At 40.1% G+C, this 12,187-nt stretch overlaps 1 protein-coding gene across 4 annotated transcripts in view; it reads right to left on the reverse strand.

Annotated features, from left to right (window-relative positions):
* The window catches only part of SFI1 (SFI1 centrin binding protein), a 29,953-nt gene that overhangs the window by 16,254 nt on the left and 1,512 nt on the right, over nucleotides 1-12,187 (reverse strand). For 3 of the 4 annotated variants that reach the window (XM_069031219.1, XM_069031215.1, XM_069031216.1), the window contains exons 2-10: nucleotides 11,076-11,159; nucleotides 7,837-7,908; nucleotides 6,086-6,193; nucleotides 5,822-5,916; nucleotides 4,228-4,345; nucleotides 3,502-3,604; nucleotides 2,461-2,617; nucleotides 1,140-1,301; nucleotides 664-734 (exon numbers count right to left, since the gene is read on the reverse strand). In XM_069031219.1, the coding sequence (XP_068887320.1) occupies nucleotides 664-734; nucleotides 1,140-1,301; nucleotides 2,461-2,617; nucleotides 3,502-3,604; nucleotides 4,228-4,345; nucleotides 5,822-5,916; nucleotides 6,086-6,193; nucleotides 7,837-7,908; nucleotides 11,076-11,159 (970 nt within the window). The remainder of the gene's footprint in view (nucleotides 1-663; nucleotides 735-1,139; nucleotides 1,302-2,460; nucleotides 2,618-3,501; nucleotides 3,605-4,227; nucleotides 4,346-5,821; nucleotides 5,917-6,085; nucleotides 6,194-7,836; nucleotides 7,909-11,075; nucleotides 11,160-12,187) is intronic. The other variant, XM_069031217.1, reaches the window with a different exon arrangement.

The raw sequence follows: 12,187 nt of genomic DNA on the forward strand, positions 1-12,187 counted from the left end.
GGTCTAGAATCCTAGAATCCCTTGAGTGGGGGCAGAACATGGTAAATAAAATTATGAGAGCATCCTGCTTCAAATCACTAATCATCCTGCTCTTATAATCACTAATGTTTTCACTCCAGGATCCAAACCAGTATATTGGTATTCTTTTAATGATCAGTACTGATCCAACCTTGGAAATAGTTCAGTTCCAAAAAGCTGGAGGCTTGGTTGTGCCCACCTTTCAGACAGCCTTCAGGGATTTAGTATTTCTTTAAAAAAACCCTAAAACCTAAACAAAAACCCAAAACACTCAACCACTCACACATGCAGCAAGCTATCTTTGGTCTCATGTGAAAAGCAGCATGCACACATTACTGCAGAGAAGTAATTCTTGTAGCAAACACCGTAAGAAAATCAAGGGGAAAAGGCAATCTCATGGTGGAATAGCCAGGGAGCAGGTAACTCAACACCCTCAAGATGAATCTACTTCACCAGTTTCCCAATTGGAAGAATAGCTGTTCTGGACAGCAGCACAGTTTCCCCACTTGGATTCAAATGGCAGATTCCAGAATAGTTGAAATTTAGAAACTTGGTGTATCTCCCACTTAACACCCACACACCACTGGTCAGTATCACAGGGACCCTCCACAGCCCCTGCCACCCACCACATAACAGTGCTCTTACCAACAGGTGACACTTGTAGTGCTTTTCAGCCAGCTCACATTGCTGAGCCTCTTCCACACACAGCACAACATCTGTCACTGAGTTAAAGTATCTTTTACACAGAAAAAACCTTTTCCCACAGAGGGGCACTACATCTCCATCTAAATTTGCTTCAATGTTTGAATTTCCAGTGCTGTTATCTGCAGAAGTTTTGACTACAGTCAAACTTTTAGATTCTGCTGGCTTATCACAATATATTTCTGATTCGCTCTTAAACAACAATCATAAATTATCTTCTGCAGGCTCTTAGCTGCTAATATACTGCAATTACAACAGTTTAATGATTAGTTAGGATAGCATTACATACATCTATCTAATGACAACATGTTTGTTGTCACCCGTGCTACTGCACAACATTCCTACTTATTAACTGGATCTTTCCCCTGCGGTGATGCTTCTAACTTGTCTTTGCTAGGGACCAAACACAGATTGGATACAATGCTTCCAGTGTGCAAAGACTCTCCATAGGGCAATCCTTGCTGCTTGTTTTTCCAGGTCCCTTTGGTGAGCATGCATTCTTCTCCTGCATTCCCATGACTGCTGCCAATCAGAGAAGCACCTCTGGAGTGTCCTGCTTCGGCAAAACTCTTGGGCCAGTTCTAGGAGACAAACACAAATCACTCATGGCTTGTTCTGTCCTAGGCTCATTCGTGTCAGATGAGATCCTGGCATCTGAGCCACTGGTTCAGAAGTGGCACGAACTTTAACACTGAAAAATGGTTACAAGAATTCACACTAATGCTCAGCTACAGATCATACTCTTCCTATTGATCACAAAGGCAGTTTAAAAGCAGTAACCTACTGTACTGATCAAAGAAAGGGAAGTTAGGACACTATATTACTTGTTCAACATACTCAAGGTTGCTTACATCTCAGCATACCCCTATTACTAATTCCTGCATATCCAAGCTAGATTATTTTCCACTGCCACCAATCAAAAAGCAATTCATACAAATATCTGAACTCATTCCTGTCAGTGTTGTACCAGGGACAGTGAAAAAAGCGGCATAACTCCATCCAGGAAGGGAACAGAATTATTAATTAATTTCCAAACTTGTTTATATAACCTGGTTCACTTGAATGGCATAAGGTTATTGGTCCTTTGATCATCCACCTCTTAAAATGATTGGTTAAACCACAACACCCATTTCAAAATATTTTTCCAGTCAGTAACATAACAACACTGCAGCTGCGAGATAAAAATATTAGTTTACAAAAACCTCTCACTGTTCCCAGCAAGCGTGCGTGTGAAAGCAAAACTTTCACATGGATACTGGCAGAAAGGTGGAAAATTTCTCTGCATCAAGCTTTCAGCATCCACACATTCCCATTCAAGGGAAGAAACAAAAGAACTGGTGTAATAATCTTTACCCTCCTATAGGAGTTGAGATTTGATTGATTATCAAAAAGAAGAATAAAATCCAGAAAGTCCAAGAAAATCCACAAACTGACTGATCAAAGTCTTGAATACATCAATCTCACAGATATATAGACAAAATATAACAGGCAATATGCACGTTTTCATCAAGGGAATTGTAAAATATTTTCTTGTAAATGACATGGAAAGCAGGTGATCCTCCTGACAGTTCAGCATATGAGCAGAGCTAGCCAGGCCTGTCACAGTGTACAGCCCAAGCTGCATCTCATGACCTGGTGGGCAGAGACATCACAGTGTCTCCTAGAACAGAAAAAACCATCACTGTGCCCTAAGCAAAGGGGCTGAGCCCTGTTCTGTCCTAAATCACCATTTTCACTCACCATTCTGACGTTTCTTTACTCTGTTGAGGTCCAGGTATCCCAGCCATGCTCCCATGCATCTCCTCAATTCCCAGTGCTGATGGTGAGTTACTGCCCTGGTGTCCTTCTGCTTCTCACTCTGGGTATATAAATACAGCTCTTGCCACTGCAGCCAAGCCTGAAGGAACAATTAAGGAGCAAGGGCAGTCAGGGGAAAAAACAAACAAGATTAGGAAAAAGAACAAAGAGAAGGAGAGGAAGAACACACACACAGTAGGAAATTCCATATAGGGTCTAAAGGTGAAAGCCATGAGCAATGAGATTCCCCTCATAAGAGGGGGAAAAAACCCAACAAAACCCAAACAAACACCAACGGAATGTCAGCATAGAAATGGTCAAAGACAAACATGTCAAAATCAAACTTGTTTTTCACATTTTTAAATACTTCACACTTTTTCCCATTGAAAGACCAATAAAATACTTTTCTTCTGCCAACAGGCTTTCTTTCAGAGTATTTTCATATAAGAGGGAATCGCATTATGAGATACTGTAAGACTTTCCACGTCACAAGTTTCTTTCCTTAGCAGAATACTGTGCTAAAACAGGCCGTGTTACATCTTACAGTGCAAGTCAAATTAAATACCGTCCCTTCTTTTTAATGAAATGGACAAAAAGCCACAGTTTCAGTGAAAGAAAGAAAGAAACCCATGCTGTTTTCACTTTAGCTAAGATCAACCATCTGGACAACACTCTTAGTCATCTGATTTACTTTTAAGTAGTCCTGCAAGAAGCAGGAAGTTGGACTTGATGCACCTTGAACTCTTGACAGGTTTGGTGCTGTGACCACTTCCCTGGGGAGTCTGTTCCAGGGACTGACCACCCTCTCAGGGAAGATCCTTTTCCTAATGTCCAGTCTGAACTTGCCCTGACACAGCTTCATTCCATTTCCCCATCTCCTGCAAAGTAAATAAGTACAAGGCCTAATTTTTATTCATCTGCAATATTTTCACATGTGCAACTTGAATATTAGAAATGGCAGTAGCTGAAGCTCCTGAGACTTACTCGAAATTGCAGGCCCTGGGCCCAATGCTGCAGAGCCAAAATATTCATTTTATGTCCAGAGCATTTCTGGTAGTGTTGTCTTCTCCACACTGCCCATGAAATGCTGCCAAAACAATGTTACAGACAAGTTCAAACACAGGCGCCATAATTTGGTGCAAAAAATCACTTTCATCTCACTGGAAAAATGTATGAACAACAATCTTTTCAAAGAACCACAGAATGGTTTGGGTTGGAAGAGACCTTAAACATCACCTTGTTCCAACCCCCGCCATGGGAAGAGACACCTTCCACTATCCCAGGTTGCTCCAAGTCCCGTCCAACCTGACCTTGAACTCTTCCACGGATGGAGCATCAACAACATCTCTGGGTAACCTGTTTCAGTGCCTCACCACCCTCACTGTAAAGAATTTCTTCCTAGTATTTAAACTAAATCTACCCTCTTTCAGCTTAAAGCCATTCCCCCTTGTCCTCTCATTGCATGCCTTTGCAAAAGTCACTCTCCAACCTCCTGTAGGCTCCCATTAGGAATTGGCAGGCTGCTATATAAAGGTCTCTTAAATTCACAGTCCATAGCTGTGCCAGAAGAACTCACACATCCCAAAAAAGCAAAAGAATTCTTAAAAAAATATCAAACACTGAATGAAGTCACTGCAGGAAAAGATAACACAGATAAAAGCCATGGCCTTATGATCAGGGCCTCTCTGCCTGTTTGTATTCCATCCTTACCGCAAACAGCTTCTTTCCCTGAAGGCCAGTGCCACAGACTGTATCCCATGTTTTGTCCTTTGAACACCAACATAAACCAGCCAGTGCTGCCAGGTCCTGAGCATAGCTTGCTTCTTTGCTGTGTACGACAAAAGATGGCAGCATCTTAAGTTCACATGGGAATCTGGCACATCTTAACCACTCCATTGCAGATCGCCCCCAACTCCTGTGCCCTCAACCTGCAGGGACATCTTGTGGGAAACCCCGAAATGACAGCGACCCTCCCCCCTGGTCGAGGGTGTTGCAGTGAGAAGTCTCAGAATTGCTGACAGCACCATCCATGCCACTTGTTCAGAGCAGCATGAATTATTGGACAATGGCCGATAATCACTTTGTGTTCAGTGCTTACAGGGGAAATAACTGTAGAACAACAATATTCAGTGCAATGACCATACTGGGTTAGAATTAGAGGATTTTCTTTGGTTTGGTTTAAAAAAAAAAGTTCAGCAGGTTCATCAGTTGCTTTTCAAGAGTTATTCTCTACTACAAGCAGAGAAAATCAACCAGAAACAAGTCAAGTTTATTTAGCAGGCTGGTCAGGCAGCTAAAAACAGAAGTGGTGTCACAAATTCCAGTTTACCACTTTATGCAGTGTGCCACACTTTCTCCTCACAGCAGGCTGACATCATTGAAGCAAAGTTTTGAGAAAAAAACATCATTGATTCTACGCCACTTCACATTTACACATAAAAAACCCCAACTTTTTTTTTTCAGGATTTCCTTGTGAATCAGGTGATTCACAGGACCTTGAAACAGGTCACCTTTTTCTATTTTTGACTAAGTAACACACAGCTTCTGCTGTAAATACTCCGGCCTCACTCAGTAAGAAAGGAAGTCTGGATAGCCTGTCAGCTTGTGTCCAAAGGTGCCGGTCTCTAGGACATTCTGAGGCTATGGTTCATGTGCAAAGAGACCGATTAACTTTTTCTGCAAATCAGCATAGAACAAAGCCACAGTACTATCTTTAAACAAGGGTCAACCTCCCTTCAGCAAAACATATTCCCTCAATCCAAGAAAGTTGCTACCAGTATAGACAGCTCCAAGTCAAATCCCTTGCAGAGCAAACAACCTACACAGTAAGACAAAGGGCACTTCAAAAGTTTAGGCTTCTTTCAATTGCAAGACACCAGCTGGAAGGAACAGTCAATAGACCTTAAATAAGTGCAGTTAAAACCACATGGAATTACTATCTAATGTCTATAGCAACAGTTGATAGAGAATTCCAATAACACATTCTATCAAAAAGCATCTACTCAAAAACATGTTAAAAAAAAAAACAAACAAAAAAACAACCAAACAAAAAATCAAACCACCACCTCAAAAACAAATAGTGCAATCCAGAGCAGATGGAGAGGCCCTTAAGTTTATTCACTGGCATCCCTAAACAACTATATAGCTATACCCCTATAACAGAACCCTCCTGCCATCTGGTCCTGCAAGCACTGCACTGCCATTGGGTGGGGGAGCTCAGAGACAGATTCTGGTAAATATTTCCCATGGAAACTCCCATCTCAGTATGCCCCCAAATACTGGTAATTACCATCACTTCACTTACCATGAGACTCTGCAATATAATATTTGCTCCTCTTTCCTCGCTGCTGGCATACATAGGCTCTCCAAGCCTTGAATATCAATTTAAGGAGCAAATGCCTGAAAAATGAAAGAAGTGACATTCAGTAAAATATTTAAATAAGCAATGAAAACATTGCTCTTGGCCTAGACATACCATGGATGTAACTTGCTTACTGGTACTAAAAACTTCTTCAGAACCTAAGCAAAATTTCTCAGACACACCCCAACGGGAAGTCATTTTACTAACCTGTAATGGTTGTCTGCTCTGAGGCTGAACTTCCTTTCTCTACAAACTGTCCACTGCTCCTTCCACTCCCCAGAAGTTTTTTGAAGAATCTTCTGATCATAAAAGCATCTAAACAGTTGAAAGATTTGGACATGGGATACATCATACAGGCTTCCGGAGCGACCACAAATCAGTTTTTAATGAAGATTACACCACCTCTTCTCCAGGCTTGCCTGATTAGCTTAACATCTAATTGCATTTAAAACCATTACCCTACTGTGACACTTTATTCCAAGACTCCATGAAGTATTGCAAGAAGCAATCATTTTCCTGACTGTAAATACTTCACATAAGGACAAGGAATGAAAGACAGCTGTTGTTAACTTGTCAAACATCAGAGTGCCAGTTGACTTTAGACCTATTCACATCTTTTATCCTCAGTTCTGTATTTTATTCTAACAACTAGAACAGTTGATAACAATACATGTATTTTCCTTTCTGATTTTGTTCTTCGCTATTTTAACACAAAATATTTTATATATATAAATAAATACAAAAGCTACATCAGATTTTATAATGCTTTGATGTTTCCATCATGTAGTAATACCAGAATTAGGCCCAGAATACCTAGAGGTCTCTCAGTGAAACACATCAATCCTCTCACAAGCTGCAATTCACAGCCACCTACCCCAAGCCACGCTGCTAAGTCATTCCAAGCACTCATGCAGAAAAGAAAAAAAAAAGAAGAAAGAAATGAGCTATATGTTATTTTTTTTTTTGACTTGGTGCGTTAACAGTATTGCATGCATTAACAGGTATTGCAAATTAAAGCTATGGAGAACTGGGTACTTTTAAATCTAGAAAGGCAATTCATTATTGCTTATGCTCCTTGCTGGTCTTTATAAAATCCCTTTCCCCTAAAAAATAAATTAATCATTGTGCTGAATTTGTAGACAGCCAAACTAGTGCCAATTCAGTAGATAGGACAAGAGGAGTGGTGAGGTTCACAGGACAACTTCCATTTACTAACTAAGTCAGAAACAGAATATATTTGATACAGAAAAATGAAACTGAATGACTAAGGATCTGATCTTATTCCAAGTGCAAGTCTTCCCACTGGGAACTGCTTCGGTTCCCAAGGGTGTGGTCAAGCAAGAATGAACAGGCAAATTAATGCAAAACAAGAAATGAGTACAAAGCATGGGTTTTCAGTAGCTCACAGAACACTGACAGCAGAAATTAATTATCTGCCACAGGTATTTCCAAGTCAGACAGATACCAAACATATACAGATATACATTAAGAACAACAGTGCAAATAGTAATATTAACTGAATTTCATATTAAGAGTTGGACTCAATTATCCTTGTGGATCCTTCCAACTCAGAATATTCTGTGAAATCTCTGCCATCATAACTTTGGGAAATAGTTACATTTAAAGCAGGTATCCCAATCACATCCCATCATTTATATGCACATACTGTTCAATTTTATCAAAACATAATTCCTATGAATTTGGTTAATAAAAGTTTAACCACGATTATTAAAAACAAAAAAGCAAGAGCAAGAAAGGTACCCAAAGAAAACCTTCAAGTGATCTCAAAATACATCCAAGTATTTTTTTGCCAGCCAGTACTCTCTTAGCCCAATGGTTTACCACTAAGCCATTAAAAAGAAAAAACCACAAAAACAAACAAACAAACAAACAAACAAAAAAACCAAACCCCAAAAGACCCCCAAAAAAACCACCCCGAGTTCTGTAATTTTATCTACCTGGTTTTGGAAGGGAAAACTTGTGCAAATGTCTTTTTTGCCCACAGACAGAAGAATTTCCTTGCTAGATATCTGGAATATAAGGAAATGTTAGTTGCCTTTGTACTCCTCCTCTGCAAATTCCCAGGCAGCTGTGAAAATAGGAACTTTTATTCTAGTTTCAGTAATAAAAGTAAGGGTCTGGTTTTCAGAGATCAATGCATATATGAAGTATTTAGACCCTGAAATTAGTACCTGTAACAGAGCAATTCATAAAGTATAAAGAGGCCCAAGCATTACTGCAAAACTTGAATTGGGATGTACTTCTTTAGGAATGCTGGGTAGCCAAAATGCATTCTAAGCATCCCTCTTACACCCAGTGACACTACTGAGCAGGGTGCTGGCTGACTGGGGGCCCTTTCTGAGATTTCAATATGGTAACATCAGTGTTTCCCTCAAGCAGACCAGCTGAGTCCAGAACACTTGAGCCAATCTAATGTTTGGCCCTGTCTGAAGCCAGCAGATCTTCCTTCTTCCCACCTCCCCTCAGCAGTTCCATACCTCCACAAGTTTCTCTTAACACCAGCTCAGCTCATTAAAGTTTTACTGTGACACTATCACCCTTCTCCCCTTTTTTCCCAATGCACTTCATAGTTAATTGGCACATGGAGGACCCCAATAAGCACCAAAAGCTTCACAGTTATTAGTTAAAGCACACAGCCAGAAAGGGGGGGCCTCCCCTCTTCCAGCAGCTCTGAGCTGCTCCATCAGCTCCAGCTGCTCAACAAATGATAGGCTCTTAATCTCTAAACAATTACATCCCACCTTTGTCAAGATTCTTTCAACAAACAAAAGAAACAACAAGAACAAAAAAATTAGAGGAGGGCAAGAAGAAATCATTACACCTGGTAGTGTATTAAAGAATATTGTTAAATAGCCATTTTTAAATTTGGCTTTGAAAATAAAAAATATGTGAAATCTGACTGCCAGTCCTCGTCCTCAAGTTACCACAAGGCTTCTTCAGAACTGTCTACCATGGCCATGAGCTAAAACTTCTGCTGTAACCTGCACTGGTAGTACTAAACCCAGACATTTTTACATCTGATCCCCTGCTCCATTTTATAAAAAATATGTTTTGTACTTATCACCTGCTTTGGAACTTTTTTAACACTCTTCTTTGAATCTGGGTATACCAAACTTGACCTGGCTTATCATGACCTCTGTCCTGAAATTCATGTGTTGCAGACTGGGGAGCAACAGATCGCCCAGCTGCATGAACTTGATGCTCAGATGGTTGTTGGATTTCATATATCATCAGGGATTTTGAACTTAAAAGGAAAAGAGAAATATTTTGTAGAAAATTGTATTACCTGCAAAGAAGTGGCATTATTTCAATACCTTGGTCTGTAACAAAGGTATCTAATCCCATACAGAACATGACAGCTACAAAATGCTAAAACATTTATTGTTTCTTTATCAGGTGTTCTGCAGTATCTGGAATTTTAAACTTTCCCCAACACAACCAGGAAGATACATTTCAGTGCAATCATGTCACAGACAACCCTTTTCTCCTCTAATGTTGAAATGAAAAAGCACTCAAATGCATTTGTGTGTGTTCAAACAGGGTGTCTTGACAGAGAAGATCTGACTGTGGTTTTCTGCCTTTTAGTCTCAAACTTATCAAGGTATTCTGTCTACTGCTGACAAATTCTCTTACGCACTAGCGAACTGAAGTGAGAATTTTCCATTTTAACATAAAATGCTCTTTTACAAGGAACTCTTTCCTAGTTTTGTTCATATTTTAACTGTGTTTTTCCTTTAAAAAAAAACCCTGAAAATCTCTTCTTGTTTTTACATATTTGTCATAAAAAAACAAAATTAGACATATTTTTCCATCACACAGCTTATTTTCATGTGTAGTTCTAATTTGAAAAATAACAAGGGTGTTTATATGAATTCTAAGTATTTTTTCTCACTAATTTTCTGAAAACAGGAATAACAAAAACTCATATGCAGATAAAACTTGCTGAATCGGTTCTGTTGAAGCTTCTTTCCCAAAACAAATGCTGCCGCCACTCTGAAACTTTGCACATTAAAACCACAAACACATTCTTGAGTTCCAGAAGAGGCAACAGAAGGGGATAATCTGAAATCCCACCCTAATAATCTCCTGAACTGAGCTAGGGAAAACACGGCTGCAGGCAGAAAAAAATGTCAAAGTGATTGAACAATGCAAGTTTCAAAAGTTCAGCTGAATAACCACTATTAACAACAAATCACTGGGAAGAAATACAGTTTTTTTGGCTTGTTCCAGCAGGCTGCAAGGAGTTAAAAAAAAAAAAGTTAATGGAAGAAAACAAGACCTATATTTTGTGTGAGAAATTCTTGCTCTATAAAATATTATCTGAATGTTTTCTGAAAGAGGTAGGCCCCGTCCAGCAGACAAAAGAATTCTGTTCACATCAAGAGGTACAGTTAAAGCAACTTTATGCACTTTTGAAGAGGAGTTTCAGGCACTTTAAAATTTATGCAAGTTTTCAGTACAAATTGTACACACCTATTAGGCCCAACTCCCTTTAAAACTATTTCATCTGCTCCAAAGGTAAGCCTGGTCTGATCATATGCAATGACAACCTTACACAAAGGAGCCAAAAAAAACCAAACTTCAGTTAAACATGCAGAATTTTTGTAGTAAAGTCTAAGGTGTATGAATATTTAATAATTTCCCAGCATATTTACTTTTAAATGGATTATTCCTCTATTTGAAACATTGTTATGTGCTGCACATATTTAACGATGACAGCTTATGTCCCCCAAAATTTATGGCAAGTGACCATGAAAAATAAGAGTCAAAGAAGGATCATTTCTCCCCTGTCAAGTTAGAAAATGAAAGCATGGGAAGAGAACCAACAACATGGAGTAAATCTGTGGTTGGGCCAACAACTGTGTCCAAGTATCTTATGTTCCAGTCTAATATCTCAAGCTCACTAACATCAGTTTTATATTTAAATGTTATAATAATGTAAGCCCACATGAAGTTGTCTTTCATGATCAGTTTGGGGGTAGGGTGCTCTTTTTTTTACTTTGCTTTTAAGAGGAACATTTTCTGGTTAACAAGGTTCCATAGAGATCAATAAGCCCTTCTGTGAGAATAACTCAACTTTCTTCTGTCCCATGGAAATCTTAAAATGGCATAAATATAAAATCAAAATAAATTACAGCTGAGGTCTTTAACATGGTAGCTTCTTATTACTGCTTACCTGCTCCTGAAGTTCTCCATTTCACTGTAGTTCCAAGCCTGCAGTACAAATGCACACTCTGCTCTGCAATGTTGTCTATTAACTCTGGACAAATCATAAATTGGTGCCTGTTACTTGTGATGGATTCATCACATGGATCTATGCTAAATGCAGTCTGTATCATAAAAATGGCATGACTTCCACTCAGACAACCTGCACTCAAACAGCATAATGCAATTCCAGATGTTTAATATGAAAAGTATCTGTGTCTCACAGCCTCACTGCCCTGAGCAACACTGTGCTGGCTTAACCTAAGGCTAAAAAATTTATACCCATTTGAATCCTAAGGCAGCAATTCTGCCCACCCAAACAAAAATGTGCTAGGAAGGTGCTGTTAAAAGGTAACTGCTCCAAGTTATATGCCCCTATTTAAATTAATAAGCAAGGGTGACACAATCAGCAGCTGACTCCTTCTCACCCGTTGTTTTTTTTTTTAAATACTAAGTTCCTCTCCTTCACAAGCACTTAAAAATTAAGAAAACAATTGAGTTCCACCTAGCTCCAACAAGAACTTCTATATGCATGGAACCCTGTGACTTCCAAAGGTCCCAGGAATAGTCCAACTCTCTGAAAGCATCTGGAATTATGGCCAGGCATCTCCTCTTAAGTGTGAGATCCAAAGTGGATTTTTCTATAAGCATTGGTTAGGGTGTGACAGAAAAAAAAAAAAAAAAAAAAGGCAACAACCAAAAAAAACCCGAAAACAAACTAAACCAAAACCCTACACAATTTTCCTGCAGCTTTACTGCACGAAATTCCTTTCAGCAGGTAACTACACCCTGAATAAGCTTTTTGTGCTTATGGCCAAACACTTGAGACCCACGACGCTGCTTCTCAACCCCGCCGGTGAGGGACTGCGGCAGCGGCTCCCGCCGCGCTGACGGCGCCCCAGATCCCGGCATCTGCGGATGAGGCACCGGCACACGAAACACGCGGCCAGCAGCGGGGAAACCGACCGCAAAGAGGACAGAAGCGAAGGGACGCACCCGCAGCGCCGGAGGCGGCCCCGCCGTGAGGGCCGGGTGCTGCTCGCCCCCTCCCGCCCAGGCGCTGAGCAGGCGCTGAGCAGGCGC

This window comes from Aphelocoma coerulescens, chromosome 15 (assembly GCF_041296385.1).
Source record: "Aphelocoma coerulescens isolate FSJ_1873_10779 chromosome 15, UR_Acoe_1.0, whole genome shotgun sequence".
Taxonomy (NCBI): domain Eukaryota; kingdom Metazoa; phylum Chordata; class Aves; order Passeriformes; family Corvidae; genus Aphelocoma; species Aphelocoma coerulescens.